Below are 22,874 nucleotides of genomic sequence, written 5' to 3'. Positions count from 1 at the left end.
ATTGCAATGATTTTAACTAATTGTACACATAAATATATCTTATCTATCTACTCATTGCAACATAAATACACTCAACTTAATACCACTCAGTACCACATAATTACACATCACATTACACTTTATTCAATGCAACATAAAAACACTCAACATAATACCACTCAGTACCACATAATTACACATCACATAATTATACTCTATTCAATGCAACATAAATACACTCCACATAAAACCACTGTGCCACTTAATTGCACACCACATATTTACACTCTACTCATTGCAACATAAATACACGCCACAAAATACCAGTCAGTGCGACATAGTTACGCCACAAAATTACACTACTCAGTGCAACATAAATACACTCCACATACCACTCAGTATCACATAATTACACACCACATAATAGCACTCTACTCAATGCAACATAAATACACTCCACATAATACCGCTCAATGCCACATAATTACACACCAATTAATTACACGCCACCAAATTGATCTATTCAATGCAACATAAATACACTTCACATAATAACACTGTGCCACATAATTACACACCACATAATTACACTCTACTCAATGCAACATACACTTCACATAATACCACTCCGTGTGACCTAGTTATACCCAACATACCAACATAAAATACCCCACATACCACTCAGTACCACATAATTACAAGCCGCATAATTACACTCTACTCATTGCAACATAAATACGCTCCACATAATACCACTCAGTGCCACATAATTACACCCCACATAAATGCACTTTACTTCATGCAGCATAAATACACTCCACATAAATGCACTCTATGCCACATTCCACCAATCAACATAAATGCACTCCACACCATGACACAATTTCACTAAGCATAATTTCACTCAACACCACAGTTCCAGGCCACACAGTTCAACTCCACACATTTCCAATACACACCACATAATTACACACCAAACAACATATTTGAACTCCACAATCCACAACGTACCTCCAATCCACACCATATAGTGGCACCACCTGAGCACCAATCATCATTCACCACCACGATTTTGCATCAGCGCACCACCTAAGCATCACCTAAACATCACCCAAGCATCACGTCAGTCGGACCTCGGAATCTGGCATCTGTTAATTCTCCCCTAGTGTCCGTCCGCTGCTCGTGTTCTAATTAAATTACATCTTTCCAACCTCCACTCCCCTGTTATTTATGTCACGCTCCCCCATAGCAATTTTTTTTATAACAAACAAGAATGAGAACAGGCAGGAAGAAGTTGCCAGCAGTGAAAGTACAAAAAGCATTTTTCATGTTAAAATCTTTTTTTAATCAAGTTGTTAAGTTGTATATAATGTTGTCTTGGTTTGTATAAAGGTAACAAAAATGCTTAACACTTTTTATTATAACTTTTCAACATGATGCGCAACAGCCACAATGCTCTACAATAGCCAAAAGTTCTGGCTAAACGCATAAGGTCCCAAAGGGCGGGACCTATTGGCTATGCCAATGCTTGTTTGAGAAAGTGTCCTGAAACATTTGTAACCACTTAGATCCAAAACTACAACTCGTAGGCGCTCCATCACTACCCATCTGACTTCCATTTTAGTGCAGCACAGTCGATCTTGTTCTGTTCTGTTAATATATTTATTACGTGCGCGAATACCCGAAGGTGTATTCGTGCTAAAGGGTAGAGTAAGCAGGTTCCTGTAAGGCGTGGGTCTCTTTTCCTCAAATAGCCAAGTTTTCAAGGCCTTCCTAAAGGCAAATAAAGTTGGTAGTGTTCTAATGGAGAAAGGGGGTGCATCCCAGAGCTTGGGGGCAGCCGCACTGAAGCATCTGCCACCCCAATCAGATTTGGAAACTCTTGGAATTGTTAGCAATTTAGCTCCTTCAGAGCGCAAATGGCTTCTTGGGACATACCGAAGTGCTCTATCGGTAACGCAGATGGCTTTAAAGATGCAGTTCCTGACTGGAAGCCAATGCAGCTTATTCAGATGTTTTTGAACTGATAAGTGCCTAGGGATTCCCAGCAGAAGTCTTGCGGCCACATTCATTCTGAATCATTTGCAACTTATTGAGTTGTTTCTCAGGCATGCCAAGATAGAGACCATTACAGTAATCCAGTTTAGCAAGAATCAGAGAAGAAATAACTGTTAAGTGATTGTCTTTAGAATGTCTCTATGTCTGGGAGGGGTCCTTCTTGGTCCTTCTGGCTGTCTTAGCTATGAGGTACTCCAGGTTTGTTCAACTCTTGAGGTACTGGGGACCCGTATCCTCGGATGGGGAACCAGAAGAAAAAAACATGAAAAGAAATGTCAGGTCTCCTGGGCTTTCTAAATGTTGAAAGGGGTTAGTGCTACCGCAACCTGAACCTAACTGTGCGGTGCCTAAGTGATTTAGTGTGCTGTGCCCCGTATACCCGCCCACCAACCCCAAAACAAAGAGGATCCCGGCACTTGCCTGAACCCACGACCCTCCTGGGTCGTGGGAAGGGGAGTTGCAGCCTCCACTTCCCCTGCTGGAGTACCGGACTCGTGAGCGCTGCTCCCAGACCGGTTGTCCTCATTGGTCTTCACTTCAGGTCTGGACTGTTCCCGCTATCGTGGTGTTTCCTCCGCCTTCGTGTTCTCGGATTCCGGGCTTTCTTCCATGTTTTCTCGGTCAGTGCTCTCCTGCTTTTCCTCCTTGAACTCTCCTTGTAGCGCGAATACAGCATTTTTAGCCCCTCCTACAGGGGCTTGCTGCTTCCGACCTGTAGGTTCCGGAATGAGCGTTTAGACCGCTGAGTCCACTTCCTCTCTGGGGTCCCTTGTCCACCATGTTGGAGGAGTCCGTGTAGTTCTGCCTTGATGAGAAACCGCCACATTGCCTTCCATCCAGGAATGGACGTGTGGGCCATTCAGTCACAGTATATCTGGAGAGGAAGTCCAAGTTCACCTGTAGTTTCCTGGGGACATGTAAGGTACAAAAAGAAAAGGGTTGCAATGCAAGAAACCACCCGAGTACCTTTGGGTTTAAGTCTTTATGCATGGAGAGCCAGGTCAAGGGGGCATGGTCGGTCAAAAGAAGGAATCGCTTGCAAAGAAGGTAATATTGCAATGCTTCCACTACCCACTTGATGGCCAAACACTCCTTTTCTATTGTAGCGTATCTGGTTTCCCTAAAGAAAAGCTTCATACTTAGAAAAGCACAGGGCTCAGTTCACCCTTGTCGTCTGGCTGGGATAGGACAGCCTCAAGCCCCAAGCCCCCTCCATGTAGCATCGGTCTGAAGAACGAATGTTTTGGTATGGTCAGTTCAGGTAAGGGCCGGAGAATTGCATAACATTGTCTTTAGTAGGGTGAAACTATGTTCCTGAGGTTGGGACCACTGGAAGGGTTTTCCTGTCGTGGTTTTAGTTAGGAGGTCAGTAAGGGGGGAGGCTATGTCAGAAAAACAGGGAATAAATCTCCTGTAATAATCCACCAATTCCAAGAAGGAACGGACATCATTCCTATTGTTTGTACCTGGAATGTGGGTGATAGCTTCGAGTTTGTTCATCTGGGGCCTGATCTTTCCAGCCTGGATATCGTAACCGAGATACTCAATATGATCCGTTCCAAATGTATATTTTTTTGGGATTAACAGGGAGACCGGCTTTTCTCAGGGTATCTAGTACTGCCCTCAGATATATACGGTGGGTTTCCCAGTCAGGGCTGTGACGACAATGTCATCCAGATAGTTCACAGCGTAGGTATGGTGTTCTTTCAGGAGAACTTCCATTAACCTCTGAAAGGTGGCCAGTGCGCCATGAAGGTCGAAGGGAAGAACTTTAAAATGGCAGAGGCCCGATGGAGTTGAGAAGGCCTACTTTTCTTTGTCTTCTTTGGCAAGGGGTGATTGCCAATATCACTTTGTGAGATCAATTGTAGACATTCTTTGCTTCCCCCAGTCGTTCAATCAGCTCATCGACACAGAGCATAGGGTAAGCATCGAACTTGGACCTAGTGTTTAATCTGCGAAAGACGATGCAAAATTGTATGCTCCTGTCCGGCTTGGGAAAGGGAAGGACTGGGGAAGACCGGGGTCTATGTGAGGGCTCGATGATGTCCGCCTTAAACATATCCTTCATCTCTTGGTCCACGGCTTGCCTTCGTGCAGCAGGTATACGTTAGGGTTTCAATTTAATCAGATCAGCCCCCTCGGTGTCTATTTTATGTTCTACCAGAGACGTCCTTCTTGGTGTTCCTGATAATACATTGGTGTACTCACTACATAAAGCCTGCATCTGCTGTGTTTGGGTGAGGGAGAGTTGGTCACCGAGGCGTACAGGATCATTTTCTATGCTAGATGGAGGTGCAAGGGGGATATCCAGGGGTTGAGTGAGGATGACATGTAGCACTGACGTGTCTGCATTTGGGGATGTCTTTTGGGGGCCCTCCCACGCTTTTAGCAGGTTTATGTGATATGTTTGGCCTCCCCCTTGATAGTGCAAAAAAAAAGGTGTAAGGGGAATTTCTCACCCAACATGAGAAAAAACATTTTCTTCAACACATCAGCAAAAGATCCACAAAGGAGTGTAGAGAGTGGCACCCTGAAGAAGGGGTTTGATCAGAGAGCAAGGCCTGAGACTCTTAATAGAGACCACCTAAGGCGGGACACCACAGAATGAACTGAGTGCCTGAGATCTACCAGCAGGGGGACCCAGGGTTGGAAACCAGACAGGTGAGCAACACTGCGCCTAGGCAGGAGGCGAAGAGTACCAGCAGGGACTCGCGGTAACACGATGACCGAGGGAAGGGGGCACCTCCTCACGTAACAAACCAAACTGGGCAAATACACCCTATCAGAGGATGCAATGGCAGGTCCAGGAACAAGGACTGCGGACCACACATTATGTTAACCCCATCTGCAGCGCAGGAACCCACATTGCAAGACATCATGAGGCCTATCCAGGAGGTCAGCACGGACCTCGCTGTGAACCGGCAGAGGTCTCCCTACTGAGAACGTACATGCAAAATATGGCGTCCAGAGTAAAGGAGGTGGAACGGATCACAGCCAGCCTGACGACGGATACACAATATCATAATCCTTAAACAGGTCAGTGAACTTGAAGAAGTGACCAGACAGCTAGAGGCCAAGATAGAAGACCAGAAAGGACGCTCCAGTTGCAACAACGTTCGAAATATAGGGGTGCCAGAAAAAGCAGAGGGGCCAGCAGTAGACCTATTCTTGGAGGAACTAGTGACCAAAATGCTGCAACAAAGGGGACTATCCAGATACTTTTCAGTGGAGCGGGCACACTGCTTCCCAGGCACTTGACCCAAGCTGATAGTGCCTCTGCGCCCCATTATAGGGAGGATCTTCAATTTTCAAGACAGGGATGTGATATTATAGACTGCACAAAGTGCCTCGCCGCTTAAGTTTGACTACGCTACCATTACTGACTTCACTCTAAAAGTACAAAGGCAGAGATGGAGCTTCCTGGAGATGAAAAAAGCCCTATGAGAAAAAGAAATCAAATACTCCATGCTCTTCCCCACAACGCTCAGAATAGTCTCAGATAGGAAAGTCTGGCGCTTCTCAACTCCCGAAGAGGATTGGCTCGACAGTTGGAGGGCTGCAGGAAATGCCTGGGGGAAAAACACTCAGAAACCGATAAATTGGCCAAGGAGCGGACACGGTTGGCCCCGGATCAAATGGAGGGCCCATCACGGAGCTCAGATCCCTCAAAGAATGGCAGGGAATGACTATAATCTGTGAAACTGTACAATCAATGAAAATATGTCCAATGAGCACACCATGTACAGACGTCGAAGGAGATATCGGGGACAGAAGAAATGAGGATGCTACGGACAGAGATTACACGCACAGCTAAGTTGATGTATAATTAGTTAGCAGCAGGATATAATGGGCTGCTTTAGGATGTAAGACATGCTATGATATGCCTGGCACATACATATTAGGGACTGGGGACCGTCCGGCGGGCACAAACACGGCTACAACCGCCTGATCTACGGTGTTATTGTTACGGGGTGACAGGCGCTCTGCAAGGTAGGGGGTGGGTAGTACTGAACCCATTATGCACGGTAGCAGGGAGGGGGAGTTGGGCAGCATTAAGTTAAGCAGCCACGTTCAAGGAGGCCTGGTTTTACAGTTATATTTAGATGTTCAGCTTGGTAAACATGAAGAATGGGGGAGACATGGTACAAAGGGAGGGGGCAGACAACCACCCACTTGGTTTGGCATATATACCCACACGACACATGTGTACCACATGACAACAAGTGGTGAAAAGGCAGGGCTCCCAAGCACACCAGGAGGGCTCACAGTTTAGCGCAGACCTGAAAATAATGACCTGGAATATCAATGGCCTAGGCCACAAAATAAAATGTACAATGGTAGTACAATATCTCCAGGGACACAGCCCAGACATTGTATTGCTGTAGGAAACGCACTTAAAAGGGAACAACTACAAAGCCGTAGACAGGGGCCTTCATAAACTCCTAGCACACGCAGGATTCACAACGGGATCACGGGGAACAGGGATTTTGGTATGAACTGCACTTCCCTTTATACCAGGCAGGGGTTGGAGCGATCGGATAGGCAGATATGTCGCTGACTGGGAACTGGGAGGGGAAAGTCATCAACATATTTTCCGTATACATACCACCAAGTTTCACAGCCTGAGAAGCCAATGGGAACCCTAGGTACCAGTCGATTGGTATCTCTCCTGATGAACTAGGGTATTTCTTAGCATAGCTGTTGGTGAATGTGCCCTCATTAGTACACTATTGATAGAACTACTGACTGGTATCCTAATTTTGGGAGGCAACATGAATGATACAATAGATCCCACAAAAGACAGAACTTCAACTTCAGATAGGGATCAAACACATAACCCCTGAAAGCATTTACGGAGGTCCTCCGATTGTTACATCTATGGAGAGCACAGACAATACATGTTCTTCTCTCGGGGGATACTCTCGACTAGACTACTTAATGACCCATTCCATCACAGCAGGTGGCTTGGGGGACAACCCACGAGGCAAGGGGCACATCCGATCATACGCCAGTGGAGGTGCACATGAAGGAACCTTCTAAAAACACCACACTGCCACCTAGAATAGACCCTTTGCTCTTCAGGGATAAGCAACTCCCAGAAATAGTGAGAGAGCGGACACAGCAATACTACCAAGAAAATGTAGGCACTGTACACTCGACATGCATAGTGTGGGAAGCTTATAAAACTGTGATTAAAATGTGCGTGCAAGCTATAACAGGAACTAAAAAGAAGGAACAGAGGCTCCAATACTATACTATAGAAACTGAGCTGGCCCAACTTGAAACAAAAGATAGAAATGAAGGGGGGCTAGACGCCCAATTTAAACACCAGATTCGACTCAAGCGGCAGGATTTGAGGGACATTGCGGAGGGAAAGGCCAGGCACAAGCTAAAGCGACCAGAAAATATTGTACGAGGTAGGGTATTAAGCTAATAAGCTGATGGCTTGGCTAGAGAAACGAGACAAAGAAAGAAACTGGGTGTTAGAGATCCGCATCCTAGGAGGCGAAATACCGAAGACAGCAGAAGAGATAGCCTTGACATTTGCATTGCGTGAACATGTATCAAACTACCACAAACAGAACGGGACCGGACTGTGTTGACCTCCCTCGAGAAGTTATACTCCCCACGCTGTTCTCAGACGACCAGGCAGAACTAGACAAAGACTTAACAGTAGAAGAAATAGGAAGCACAAGTAGAGCTTTGAAAATAGGGAAGGCGGCTGGACCAAATGGCATACCAGCCGAATTATATAAAGAAGTGGCGACTGTAGTGGCACTATACTTGCTAAACATGTTTTAGGAGGCATTGGAGCATGGAATACTCCCAGAAGACCAACCGATGGCCACCATTGTGGTTATTTCGAAAAAGGGTAAACCACCGACAAACTGTTACTCTTACATTCCAATTTCACTGCTCAATATAGAAGCGAAAGTACTGGCAAAAGTGCTGGTGACGAGATTGAACATGGTAATAACATCTATTATACACCCCGACAAATCAGGTTTCATGCCGCACAGAAGCACTAGACTTACATCACGGCAGCTATATAGAGTGCTCCATCTTACGAAGCAAAAGGTGGAAGAGGATGTAGCACTCATATCACTGGATGCACGTATAGCATTTGATAGCATTGAATTGCCGTACTTGTTCGCGGTGCTAGAACAAGTGGGATTGGGCCCAAAGTACTGCGCATGGATCCGCCTCTTATACACCAACTGGCTAGCCAGGGTGAGAGTAAATGGGGCAACATTGTAGCTAATAACCCTACCTAAGGGTACCCGACAGGGTTGCCCACTAGCCTCTATGCTATTTGCTTTAGCCTTGGAACCACTAACTGTGTAGGTCAGAGGTGACCCACTGATAAAGGGGATACACGGGAGGAAACGACTGGGATGAGAGAATATCACTGTACGCAGATGATATACTACTATACATTACAAAGCGGATATCGTCCCTAGGCCGGATACTCCACATATTTCAACTATTTTGGGGATACTCAGGGTATCAAATAAACTGGGATAAATCACACCTCTTTGTGCTGGTGGGTACAGTGCAGGTGTTACCATCCATTGCCCGAAACCTAGCAGTAAATGATGAATTCAGATACCTGGGAATCGTGATCTCCACCACAGACACTGAATTTCTAATAGACAATATACTCCCACAAATAAACAGACTGTAGCAATGTGATGCATTGGAGACAACTACCATTGTCTCTAATGGGTAGGGCTGCATTGTTCAAAATGATGGCGCTACCAAGACTCCTCTATGTTTTACAAAATAACCAATGTAGGGTACCACCAGACTTCTTGCGGAAAATTAACAGGGAAATAAGACTATTGCTGTGGGATGGAGGAAGCCCTAGATTAACCCTAAAAAACTGCAGAGGGGAGTGTTTGAGGGCAGGGTGGCCATTCCCGAGATTAAACAATATTACTGGGCAGCACAGCTAGTAACAATTAATGCTTGGACATTTGCGGACAGAGGCGACCCAGCATGTAGGGTCGACCACCAGTCAATGGGACAAAGGGGATAACCTTTACCAAAATCGAGGGGATCCCAATTACCATCATTTATGCAAAAAGTAATAAAGATATGGAGAAAGGCAATAAAATCCCTATGATAGGAGGGGAAGTTCACAGGAAGGACTCTGTTGTGGGATAGTGACCTTCTCAGGGAACTGGGTGGATTAAAGGGTTTTGGCAAGCAGAAACTACTGGGTATTGACTACCTGGAAGATATATGTAGGGGACAAAAGATGATTGACTTCGAAGACCTTAAAACGTAATATGAATTGTCAGACACCGAATACTACAGATGTATCAAACTGAAACACGCTTTGTAATACCACATCTCAGTGGGCGAACATATAGTTGAGTACACGCCACTGGAGGATAGACTGCTATTTGATCCCATGGTTGATAAGGCCACTTCCCTCACCTATAAAAAAAATAATTAACAACATACCAGACCCATTAAGAACTCTCTGAGGGTGTTGGGAAGCGGACCTAGCTACATTGGAAGAAGATGACAGTACAGAGGCAATACAGAGCTCTAGAGAGGTTGCAAGTCGATCACGATTTCACTGTATACAGTTAAGAATCCTACATAGATCCTACACCTCAAAGGTACTTCTCCACAAAATGGGCCATAGTGATACTGACCAATGCAACCGGGGATGTGGGGAAACAGCCACATTTTTCCACATGCTGTGGGCTTGTCCTAATATTCAGCAATATTGGGAAGTAATCTTACAGGTAAAGGTTGATGTAGTAGGCCAGTAAATCCCAAGGGAGGCTAGATGGCACATACTATGTAAGGAAGACTAAAACAATTGGCCTAAATACACAGCACTATGGCTCAAGATACCTGCAATGGTAGCTAAAAGTAATATAGCATGGAAATGGATAGCAGCCCAATCACCAGGGGTCACTGAATGGTAAGAGGATTTACACTGGTGCTGCGTAGCTGAAAAATTGGTGTAACAAAGTAGGGGATGCCAAAAGAAATGGCAAAAGATTTGGGGCAGATGGCTGGCCTACAGAAGACACTGAGATCCAGGTGGTTATGGAACCAAGGGAGGAGGAATGCCAACTCAGTGAGACTAGCTGAGAAGTTCAATCAAGACTATGAAAAGGGCTCAAGAGACTTACATTGTAACTGGGACCTATAATACCCTGTTGTAGCAAGTTTATACTGTAACGAAAACTGGAAATGTAAAATGCTATGGATATTTGCATAATGACGATGCACTTCTCACGATGGGTGACTTGTTTTGCCAAGCTTATATTTAAAAAAGATTAGCCCCCGCCCCCCCCCAAAAAAAAATCAGATGATGGTAGCAGGTAGGGAAATGGAGCAGATGACTACCAAATGCTCAATTTGAAGATGGGTGGTTTGGAAACACTTTACATTTCAGGAGAGTGTTCTATATCTGCAAAGCACTCTTCTGGAGGAACACCATATTGAAGATATGTTGAAGGAAATCTCCCTAGTTGATTCTCCTCTACATTTCTACGGAAGAGAATTACTCTTTCATTGCTTCTCAACTCTAAATAAGGACCTACTAGTCCACTTTTTTTCTATACATGAGTAATGTTTCCTTATTTTCTGTCACTTTTATTGTAGACAAATGAACCTGTTCCTGTCATTACACAATCGATTGAAGACAGAGCAAGCCAAGCGGAAGGGGGAGTCGAAGATGAGGTGCAGGTGTGTAGAATCCCATTTTCCCCATTTACTGTACCTATCAAAATGTCCATATTTATACATTTACTTCACTGATTGTTTAAGCAATGCTTCATAGATGTGCTTTATCAGACTCTGATGCTATATGGTGTTATCTAGCTTTGGTGCAGTTCTGAATCCCATACAAATTCCCAAAAATAATTCTGAAATTCACAAAGAGCTCTATAAAGGGCACAAAAAGAGTAAGGCACCAGAATCTGAGTGTAAATTAGAAGATGAGATTGTTGTTGGTCCAGTTCCTTGTTTTCGTTGATGTAAATAAAACAAGAAGAAACACTACATTAAGAAACGGGAATAGAATTTAAAAAAGTCTTTACCTGCATTAGTACCAGAAATGCCCATAGTTAGCCCACAGATTTACCCTGGGCAATTTGTAGTGAATTGTTTCAAGTGCAGAAGGTTGTTTTTCGGCATTCGATATCAATTCAACCTGAATCAATTAACATTGTTCAACTGGAATTTGTGGATTTAAATACCTCATATTACTCCATCATATACTATTGCCTGAGGAGTGCTTGCTTCTCATGGGGATGAATGCAGACTCCTAATTGTACAGTTTACTTCTTCTGGTTACATTTTCTCTTCAGCCACACGCGCCTTTCAGATGTTTTGGATATCTTCTCTGTCCGTCAGTTTCTTAACTAACAGTCAAATGTTCATGCCAGTGGTACTGAATGTTTTACACTGTAGAGTGAACACTGACAATATTCGTTTTTATAGCACCCTCCTGTTACCAGAGAGGCACAGGTATTCTGAAGTCAGCAGACAAAGATGACTGCATGCATGTCTTGGTACTTTTTGGGAAAAATTTTCAGATCAAAATGAAAACATAAAATTGAGACTTTCAATGTGGTTTATCTGCAAAAGGCACATCAACTGAAAAAAAACTCAAGAAGGTTCTAACACTGTTCCACCGCTAACTTCCCTCTAAAAGACCAGGAGTAAATGTGGACACTGATTCTCCTGATTCAGAAGACAAGACTACGCCTTTGCATCCCTTTGTTCAACTGCATACAGTAATGGCAAAGGTTATGCAAACGTTAGACAAAGTGTGTCTGAACCATCCTTGTACTTGTTTTCGTGGTTGGCTTGTATACTTGATTTCTATATTTGGTATAGACAGTTAATTCAGTTATGGACCCATTTTTATTTATCTTAGAACTAGCAGAAATTGGAATCTCGGTTTATGAAGATATGAATCTGGTTCATGGAATACTTAAAGATGAGCTGTTTGGTCCAGGCCCTTAAAATTCCACAATTCATGACATTAATGGTAAAGCACTGAAGATAGTCAGTATTTTATGTATGTTTTCCCATCTCAAAAGAGCATCGGAGTGCTTTACACAGAACATTTATTATAATAGTAGTTTCTGCATGGTGCAGTGTCCAATTGAGACTTTAGTACAGAATACAGGATGTGATTGGGTGGAGACAGAACTTATAATTAGGCCAGCACACTGTACAGAATCGTTGGGTTGATGTGCGCATTACATTAAACTTTTCCAGTTTGAGAGATACACAAAATCCAACTGTTGTAATGGTAAATGGTAACTACAATACTGCATCTGTTAATGTGTGTTGCAATCTTCAATCAATCAGTCAATCATCGCATTTATATAGCGCGCTACTCACCCAGAGGGTCTCAAGGCGCTGGGGGGGTCCGCTACTGCTCGAACAGCCAGGTCTTGAGTTGCTTCCTGAAGGTGAGGTGGTCCTGGGTCAGGCGGAGGTGGGTGGGGAGGGAGTTCCATGTCTTGGCGGCGAGGTAGGAGAAGGACCGTCCCCCTGTGGTGGCTCTTCGGATGCGGGGGACGGCGGCGAGGGCGTGGCTGGTCGATCGAAGCTGGCGTTTGGGAGCGTAGAAGTTGAGGCGGCTGTTGAGGTATCCTGGGCCTTGGTTGTGTAGGGCTTTGTGTGCGTGGGTGAGGAGACGGAAGGTGATTCTCTTGCTGACCGGGAGCCAGTGCAGGTCTCTCAGGTGTCCTTCAGAACTGAAATAACTTTGGGCAATTGTGCAGAATTATTGCCACTTGATATAGTCTTAAGAATTCTCGGAATACATACTAGGTGTCTTGAAATAATGAAACTTTAACCAATATCTTACAGATTGTCGAGCCAAAACTATGATTGCCTCACTCAATATGTGGGATCATAAAATCGGAAAACACGTCTTACCTATAAAGTAACATGTAGGATAGATGATGGAGAAAAAAGGAAGCTCCTTGCAACAAAAGCTGATGCTCAATATCTTGACTGTGATAAAGGGCAAGGGAGAAATTAATAGCACAATGGATGCACTTCTAATAAAACTCTGGTGTTCTTGACCTAGTACAGCGGACCAAAAGAAATCACCAACCTGATGTAAGTACAGATCGGAAGCATAAGAGGTAATATTAAATATGCAACTTGATGAGGGGTATTGCTGAAACCGAAAATAGAATAAGCAACCTACAAGACCCTGGAGATCAATTCAGAAAGAATCTGATAGTGACTAAGACCAAGACATCTATGCTCCAGAAAGAACTAGCTGAACCTGAAGAAAGAAATAGAAGAGGAAACCTAAGGATATTTGGGATTCAAAGGGAGTAGGGGAAAATCATTGATTCTATGTGGACTTCTTAGAGCATTGGATCCACAAAATAGTGAGTATGTCCCTCAAAAAAGACCTTGATCTCGAAAGAGCACACAGAGTTCCTGCCTACAAAACATTCTTAACAGGAATCATCTAACACTCTTTGTGCACAAACAGAGTATTGGAATGGCGAGTAAATAGTAATTGTAAGTATGTCTGCCACCCGAAATTCATCACTTGGGACTAAAAAAGAATAAACATATATCAAGACTACTCAAAAGAGACTATCCTCAAAATGAAAGGCTTCTTCACCCTGAGAACAAAACTCTGCAATCTCAACATCCCCTTCTCTTTCGTCGGACCAGCAAAGTTTAAAAATCATATACAAAGTGAAGTTGGAGATCTTTCATGACACCAAGGAAAGTTCGAGCTTTATTAACAATATTACAGAATTTGAAATGTCATTACAGCACCCAAAACCTTATGAACTGCTCTGTTGTTCGATAAACTCTGGCACCTATTTAGGCCATCTAAATACAGAAGGGTTAACTGAAGATATACAATCTCACTCTGGAACAAAATTGTGGTGCAGTAATTAATACGTTTCTGTTGAGGGTTAACTGAATACCAGACTTAACCCTTCGTGTTAGCTGAGTACATGGTTAAGTTCTTAAAATATTCAGTCAGTTTTGTTGATGTACTAGCTAGGTAAATCTGTAAGCTTGAACTTAGGGTGATTGTACATGGAGGATGTTCTTCCCTTCTTCACACAATTCCTATTCAGATGGGGAGGTAGGGAAGGATGGGCAGAGGGATAGGGTGCCCCTAGAGTTTTGGAGGGTATTATGTTCTTTGTTATTCCTTTGTCTGATTTCACACCCTGCTACTTTCCTACGTTTCCTGACTCTATTACCACTGTTGTTCAACCATCCTGTTTTCCATCCTAGACAAGCTAGCTGGGGTCTTCATAGCCAAAACATACTAATGAGAACAAAAGAAGTAAGCACAAATCTCTTCCATATTATTACCTAGAGCAGTGCTGCACTATTTCTCAGTTCAGTATAGCAGAGGTAGTACTCTTAAAGTAATGTTGCTAAACGTTAAGCTTTTTAACCATTAAGCCAAGAAGACAAAGATCTCAGACTACTTATATAAAAGAAAGGGGACTTGGTCTTTCTCCATGAGACTAAAACACTGACATCGGAAATTTCCTGCTTTAAGGAGAATAGGTGAATGACTTCACCTACTCTCACACAAATAATAAAATAAACAGATCATCGTCGTGTTAGCTCGGAAAGCAAATATCACATTATTAGTTAGCCTGTCAGATGAAAATGGCAGATGGAACTTAGTAAAACTTAGAAAAGATGCATACCTTTTCGTGGCTTTAACATCTATGCCCCAACGCAGTGTATACAAAATTCCTGTGTAATATAGATGATACCATTAGTGTAGTTCAGCCAGACTAAATGTTTATAGTTGGAGGGGATTTCAGTTTACCTTTGGAGAGCACATTAGATAAAATGTCGAACTGCAGCTTTTGACCACGCAAGATGCATCAAATGTTTGGCAGCCTTGATCCTAGTATAATTTTAAAGTCGTAGAGGATTGAACATCTTGACGAAAAGGACTTCACATTTTTCTTAGTCACACTCAAGAATCTCCTTTTTCTGCTTCCCTGGCAATCACCTCCACACACTACTATAATCAAATTCAGATATATAACCAAATGTTATTTTTTACCACCCTGCAATTTCAATATCTATTAACTGGAACAACCCAAATAGGAGAACACATTTTGGTGTATGAATCGAGAAATTGTATGGGATCTAGATAAGATTGCCACCATCAAGCTACAATTAGAGAACTATGCCAAAGAAAATAAACAAATTGGCTTTGATCATCCGCTAACTTGTGATGCATATTAAGCAACCATAAGGGGTAATGTCATGATAAGCATAGGAGCTAAAATCAATAGGACTTAAATATGGAACAGGACAGGCAAAAGAAAAAAAGAAAAACCTTAAAGTTGAGATTAAGACCAACAGGTATCTGACCAAGTTAATTTGTTTGCCCAAAGACCAGTACTTCAATTTTATCTGAGTTAAATTTCAAGGTGTTATTTTGCATACAATTGATAGAGGCAAAGAGACACTCTTTTAAAAGAGGTACTATTGTACTCTAAATCCCCCATCTAGGTATATAACCAGCTCTGTGTAATCTGCCTAGATCATAAATTGATAACCGCAAGATTAAATTAGCTTATCTAGTTGAATCGCATTACTAAGAAATAATGTTCAGTTGAATTGGGATCCTTGTGGAACTCCATCCGTGATCGGATAGATCTCTGACGTAGCTGATTCAATCTTTGCTCTTTGAGTGTGATCCTGAATGTAAAAGCGAAGTGCAGATATTATTGTGAGGTAAAAAAAAAAGAATCATTGTTTTTAAAGTATCAGCAAATCTAGATTTCATAGAAGCCCTCAAAAGTCTGAATCCACCAAGGAGGCTGCTAGTGTCATTTATTGTTTTTAAGCGCAGTGGTAAGGCTATTTGTGGCTCCTTTTGAACATATTCAGAAATAGGCCCTCATTTTTCTTAGTTGCTATTATTAACTTGTTAACCATTTAAAGAGTTAAGGCACTCTCTATAAAGAACACTGTAGGAGATCGAAAGAGAGACCAGTATTCACACATTTACCAGCACACTACTACCCTTTAATTGGAAGTGTGATGGAGTTGCTCGATTTTCCAGTTGTCGTAAGTAAGACTTTATTGTGTAACTAATTTACATCTTTACAATATTCAAGTCTTGAAAGAACAAATACATAAAATCACTGGGAACCAGAGTCTATTAAAATGAAATAAAACCTCTAGATGTGCAAATGGGGTCAAATGAAGCAGCTGTGAATCACATTAAAGCGATAGAGTGCTTGTATAAGTGATTCGAATCTTTGCAAGAAATAAAAAGGCAAGTGCATATAGTTGCAGGCAGGCAAATATATTCAGTGGAGTAGAACATCAGTAGCCACAGGAGGAAACCTAAAAACAAGAAGAAATCGAACTAAAGTAGTGCGGAGTACTATTGTCAAATGTTGTGCTGGTATCAAAAGAGAAAGTGCAGTTTAATTATCTACCAGCGGTTATACATACTCAGGGCGATGGATGACCTAGTTTAGCAAGTTATGGGCTAAGTCCAGTTACTCTCGGTCATTTGATCTACCTTGAAAAACAGGCTGATTGCTAGACAGTCCCTGGGTGGTCTACTGATTAGCCACTATCCTGGGTGGTCTACTGATTAGCCACTATCAGACGGAGGAGATTTAAAACACATCTTAACTGCTCTACACTCCTGTTCTGGAGTATTAATTGCAGGTCCCTCCCGAAACACAAACATTACATCCACGACTTTCTTGTCGAAGAGCAGCTCGACGCGTTATTTCTTACTGAAACCTGGCTTCAGGATATTTCTGGTCCTGATATCGCCATTGCTGTCCCTAATAACTATGTAATGGTGAGACTGGACAGAGACTCTGGGAAAGGAGGGGGTATTGTCATAATTTTCAAGTCTACCTACACTTGTAAGCTTGAAGCCTTTCCCCTATCCGGAAGCGAAACCGCTCTTTTCAAACTAGTAATTAACCCCCAATTTACTTTATCGGGCCTCTTGGTCTATCGCCCCCCTGGCAATACTCTCACCTGGATTTCTTTACTTGCTGAGACCATAGCTCCTCTACTTCTTAGGGCAGCAAATTTCACCATTCTTGGCGATCTCAATTTGCATTTAGAAGATCCACTATGTACCACCAGCAAGCGTTTTTATCTGATCTGGAGGCTCTTAACCTTCCGCTGCTTAATTCTGGATCCACTCACTCTGCTGGACATCAACTGGACCCCATTCTTTCTAATCTTCCCTTTGATTGTTCTCAGAGTGCCCACCCACTGGAGTGGTCCGACCATTTCGCAGTCCACTTCTCTTTACCTTACACTAAGAACTTGGTAAACAGTGGCCGCGATAAGGGTGAATCAATACATCGGTGGGGTAAACTTGATATTACTAAGTTGAACCAGCACCTTATGAACACCCGCCCTGAGGACAATGAGGCTTCAGTCATGGAATTGAATACCGCTGTCTCTCACTGGCTTACCAATGCCGTAACCACCCTCCTTCCGCTCACTTCGAAACATTCTAGGTCCCACCGTCTCCCGGCACCTTGGTTTTCCGCTGACCTGAAGGCCTTACGAACCAAATGTAAGGCCCTAGAAAGGAAATGGAGGCACACTTACTCGGTCTCACGGAAGACTGTTTATAAAGAGGCTCTAAAGGAATACTACTCGCAATGTAAAACTGCGAGAGCTGCCTACACTGTGAGTACAGTGACGCAAGCTCAGAATTGCCCACGTACCCTTTTTTCCGTTGTCAAAAAATTGACAGGAGCGGACCGTATCCCGACACCCCCAGCTTTAGAGGAAGCCCAGTGTAACGCCATTGCGAACTTTTTCATTGCCAAGGTTGAGCGCATATACGACTCCATGAGCGCTCCCCCGACTGCAAATGAACATCAATCGGGACAGGTCGCAGGGATTGAACAGCCACTTCCTATGGCGAAGGTTACAAACTGGCAATTGTTCGATGATACCTTGTTTTTCTCCTGCCTAAGCAGCGTGAGATCTGGCTCACCTCGTGACCCTGTACCTGCGAAAATTCTCAAACAATTGGATCTTGAACCTGGGCGGGTTCTCATGAGACTTCTAAATGCATCATTAATAGAATCTCAATTGCTACAGGATTGGAAGCATGCAATGGTTGTTCCTCTCCTAAAAAAAGCAGGAGCCGATGTGTCTAATCTCGCCAATTTCAGACCTATATCCTTGTTGCCCGTTCTCTCAAAAGTGCTGGAAAGGCATGTTAACATTCAGTTAAACCATCTCGTGGAAAGTTCGGGATTTTTACACTCCTCCCAGTCACGCTTTCGTGCGCATTATTTCACAGAGACCGCTCTACTCGGGGTGACGGAGAGCTTACGACACGGTATCGACCGCGGGGAAACATCTGCACTCATCCTTTTGGACCTGAGCGCGGTGTTCGATACCGTGTCCCATTCCATCCTTTTGAATTCGATTCGGTACCTGGGAGTGGACGGTCTGGCATTGGCCTGGATTGCCTCCTTTTTAAGTGAGCGCACTTTCCAAGTCCTTTCCTCTAAAGCCACATCTGCCACTTGTCCATCGGCGTACGGTGTTCTGCAGGGGTCCATACTCAGCCCTTTGTTGTTCAACATCTATGTGAGACCCCTGGCTACCATCGCGGAGGACGCCGGGCTGACTATTTTTTCATACGCCGATGACACCCAAATAGTTTTTTTCCTTTCCAGCAGCGAGTGCAACAGTGTATCGATCTTAAAAACCGATTGTCACGTATAGCTGAGTGGATGCAAAGGCATCTCCTCAAACTAAACGGTGAAAAAACTGAGATTCTCATCTTAGGGAAGCATAAAGATCTGTGGGGCCCCCAACATTGGCCCAGTGACATGGGACTCCTTCCCCAGCCAACTTCTGTGGTTCGCAATGTCGTAATTTGGCGATGGCCGAGTTAGCGCTTAGCTGTGCTACACGTTTTTCCGTTTAACTTGGCCATACTCGGAAACGCCATTTTGTGTGTTACGGCGGCCATCTTAGATCATAAGCGGCCTCGTGGCCAGCATGGCCTTTAGTCCTTTGTCCGTGCCACTAACCACTCGAGTTTGCCCAGCAACAGGCTATTTTTAGTACTGGTCAAGCCCGTACATGCGCAGTCCCCACTGACCAGTCACCCCTCTGGAATGTGCCGCCTAAACTGACCAGCGGAGTTGTAACCCCTCCAATGAGCTGGCTGTGTTCCAAAGATGACCATATATGTACATAACGCTTTGTAACCTTGTACCGCCTATTGTTTTATTACCTGCAAATTGTATAAAAGAGCAAGTCACACCGATGTTCGGTGTGATACTTCTTGCATTACCGAAGGGTGCTGTAGGAATGTACCACCACCCCATGGGGTCTTAATAAACTTGTTCTTTGAATTTTTCAGTTTCCGTGCCAACAGTTCTTTCGATGTAAGTGGGTTATCTTCGGAGCATGTAGGCCTTGGGAACCCGATACTACAGCAACCTCGGATTCCCCATAGACGACAAACTCTCTATGAGACAGCAGGCCACTAAGGTGGCCGCCATCTGCTTTGCCACCTTGCGATGGCTCCAGAAAATTCTATGGATGCTGCCTCATGCCACCAGGAGAACTGTTGTCCAGGCGTTAGTAACATCTCGCCTGGACTATGGTAATGTCCTCTATCTCGGTGCTGACGCTGCCACCATTAACAAACTCCAAGTTGTTCAAAATTTGTTGGCCCGACTTCCTTGTAACATCCCGAGGAGATTATCTGCATCACAGGCTCTTCGCGATCTACACTGGCTCAGGATCCCCAGCCGTATTAAATTCAAAGCCCTGTGTTATCTCTTTAAAATCAAGCAGGGTTCGGCCCCAAAATACTTGCTGAGTCTGGTCCAACCCTACAAGCCTAGTCGCACATTAGGATCTTCTGCCAACTGCGACTTTGTGGTCCCAAGATTCAAGCTTGTAAGGATGGAGGGTCGGGCCTTTTTCCATCTAGGGCCCAAATACTGGAACGCGCTACCCATCACTCTGAAATCAGAAACCAACCTTTTCTGTTTTAGGAAAAAATTGAAAACCATACTTTTCCAATGATCTGCTTGCCGCTTTAGCTGATTCATGGTGTTGTTGAGAGGTTTGCTTTTCTTCTTCAGTCTATCCCTTGCGCCGGGAAACCCACTGCGGGTAGCTGTTGCGCATTATAAATTTTAATATAAATACATAAATAAATAGTTAGCCAGTTCCAAGGTTGTCCTTCTCCAGAGATGTAATACAGCTTTAATTCACCTCTTCTGTATGAGCTTGTGTGATGCTGATGTATTTGCCAAATGTGGCTACCTCCGTCGGCTCAGTGGTAGTGAACACCAGGTTCCTTGCCTCTTTGCAAGTTTTAATCCCGTGAGCAAGAAAGAGTGGTTTTAGCAATGTACGATGGGCTTGAAGAAGTGTCGGGCAGCAACATAGTAGATGGTTGAAGTACTCAAACTTATAAGTGCAAAGTATGCAGTTGTCGATCTTGGCAATAGAAAGCCATTTGGGATTTAGTTATTTAGATTGTAGGCTTATTAGCCTTGCAAACATTATTTGTTTGATGCATCTTTTTCAAAGGAGATATGGCTGAAGACTGAGGCAGTGTAGCTGCGTTTTGGCGTACAGTTTTTCCCCATCTGGTAATAATGTTGAGTTCTTAAGTCGGCCTATGCCACTTACCTTCAAAAATATCCATGTTTGCTTTTTCAGTATTGCTGTGTGCGAATGCTGTAACTTGTTTAATACCATCTGATCAATTTGGAGAGTGTCGATTGATCTTTGAAGATAGTGTGACCAGGGATTCCCCTCTGATTTGAAGATATCCTGTAAGATTACTTTCAGGCTCTTAGGCTGTGCTTTTTCGATCCTGTAGTAGAAGTTTACAAAGGACACCATACTGGCCCATGTTTGACCCTCCAGTCTAAATTCCAGCCTTAACAGGCATCCCTGTAAGTATATCCGTAATCTAAAGACCCATTTGTAGGCTTTAAATTAGAATCTTTTCATGGTGTTGACAAGCTGACCTGGCTAGGCTTCATTGACATTTTTGGTCATGGGTATGGGAGTTGCTCCCGTTAGGCCTTTGGATGGGCTTTCTAGAGAATTGTTCACTTGGCCCATTATAATGATGATTGATTACGCCTTTGTTTCTAAGTGCCTCAAGTGCATTTTGACTCCTCCCTTTGGTGATAGCCTGACTCCTAGGGATTTTTTATGAATCAGCAGTTTGCATTTTTAGTGGACCCAGGCTCCAATTGCGTTTTAATTTCTTAGATGGTCTACCAAAGACGAATACTTTGGTCTTACAGCAGTTGCAGCAATTTTTTCGGCCAGGTTGTATTTTTGAAGAGTATTGAGTGATTCTGGAGGGATCCAGCAGGACAATGTGGTCTGCATATTGTTATATTGTGACATCGGTATCTCCAATTTTTGCTAAATTTAGTTTGGGTGTTTCAGTGCTGCTCACATGTCAGCTGTATACACTTTGAATAATAGGGGTGCGAGCACTCACCTTTGCTTTAGGCCATTGTCCTTCTGGATTTTATGGCATGACACTGAGGCTACCATTAAGCAAATCTCCTTTATTGCCAGCTCAAAGCAGCAACAATTGAAGAATATAGCACTTTAATAACATTCTAATAGGCTGTAATGTCCCTCCACCCGCAGTGTTCTCCCTTCTTTGTTGCTGCTGCTCAAAAGATAAGTATAGCTTTTATAATACTAATACTTACCATAAGTATTTTACCTTGACATATCCCACCCTCTCCTAAATAAAATATTAATATCCCCTCTTACCCTGGTACTAACGCATTCAACCAGGTTATTGTGTAACTTCCCAATGTCTCCTAATGTCTTTTCCTAACCCTGGGAAGAAGGGTGGTTGTTTTATATCTTTTCCTCTTACAGCATCGGATCGCAGGTCCTACTACCTCCGTACCCGACACAAATTTTTGGCGTTTTCCCTCGGCTTCTTAAGGCCGAGCAAAATATCCTCACTGTGGACCGGTCTTTTCTTTCAAAGACCAGACTGCACTATTTATTGCTGCAGGCTGGCTTTCTTTGAAAAGCCTGAGCCTGTGCCCCACTGCCATAGTAGCTGGAGCTTCTGGGAAGAAAACAAACCTGTGAGCTGACTCTACACAAAGACTGGCTCGCAAAGGACACCTCCCGCAGAGGCTGTTGACCTGACCGTGGTGATTCACCCATCAGAAGTAGTCCGGTGGAGTAATCTTGGGGGCGCTGCCTCTGAAGGGAGTCTGCCTGCATAACAAAGACGCCCGTCCTCCTCTCCCTTCAGCAGCTGCCAGCCCATGTAAATAAGGGCAACGGTGCAATGCACAACCATTGTACAGTTTAATAAACAAAAAAAGAACAAGAGATAAACAGACTAGGGCACAATAATAGAGAAAGGACCTCACAAGTAGAGGAAAACCCCTAAGAGATGATCTGGTGCCGGGGCCCATTTTATGAGAGTGGGACACCCTAGTAAAGACACTACAGTGGCCATTTTAACTATTTGGGCAAACTGCTTGAATTTTGGCAATTGTAGTCCAATGAACTAATTAATATTTACCTTCTGCCATGCCCCTCGAACCTTCAGAGAATAGTATGGAGGATAGACTGAAAGGACTTATAAATAACGCGCTGGATAAGCTAATGGAGTCACTGGATGAGACAATTAATACAAATCTGGAGGTTCTCTTCAAGAAGGGTTGGCCAGTTGCTGTCCCACGACACCCAGAAGGGGCAGATGGGGCAGTTAAGGCCCAGAGGAAAAGGGCTGCATTGAAAAACCTGCCTAAGGGTGTGTACAAAAATAAAAAATAGACCCA

At 43.6% G+C, this 22,874-nt stretch overlaps 1 protein-coding gene across 7 annotated transcripts in view; it reads left to right on the top strand.

Annotated features, from left to right (window-relative positions):
- RFFL (ring finger and FYVE like domain containing E3 ubiquitin protein ligase) overlaps positions 1 to 22,874 on the top strand; it is a 367,730-nt gene that overhangs the window by 260,527 nt on the left and 84,329 nt on the right. For all 7 annotated transcript variants that reach the window (XM_086954726.1, XM_086954722.1, XM_086954727.1 and 4 more), the window contains one exon: positions 10,672 to 10,755. In XM_086954726.1, coding sequence (XP_086810852.1) covers positions 10,672 to 10,755 — 84 coding nt within the window. The remainder of the gene's footprint in view (positions 1 to 10,671; positions 10,756 to 22,874) is intronic.

The sequence above is a fragment of the Lissotriton vulgaris genome, chromosome 2_1 (assembly GCF_964263255.1).
Source record: "Lissotriton vulgaris chromosome 2_1, aLisVul1.2, whole genome shotgun sequence".
Lineage (NCBI taxonomy): Eukaryota > Metazoa > Chordata > Amphibia > Caudata > Salamandridae > Lissotriton > Lissotriton vulgaris.
Note: the sequence above shows the minus strand (reverse complement) of the source record. Positions and strands in the feature narration are given on the sequence as shown.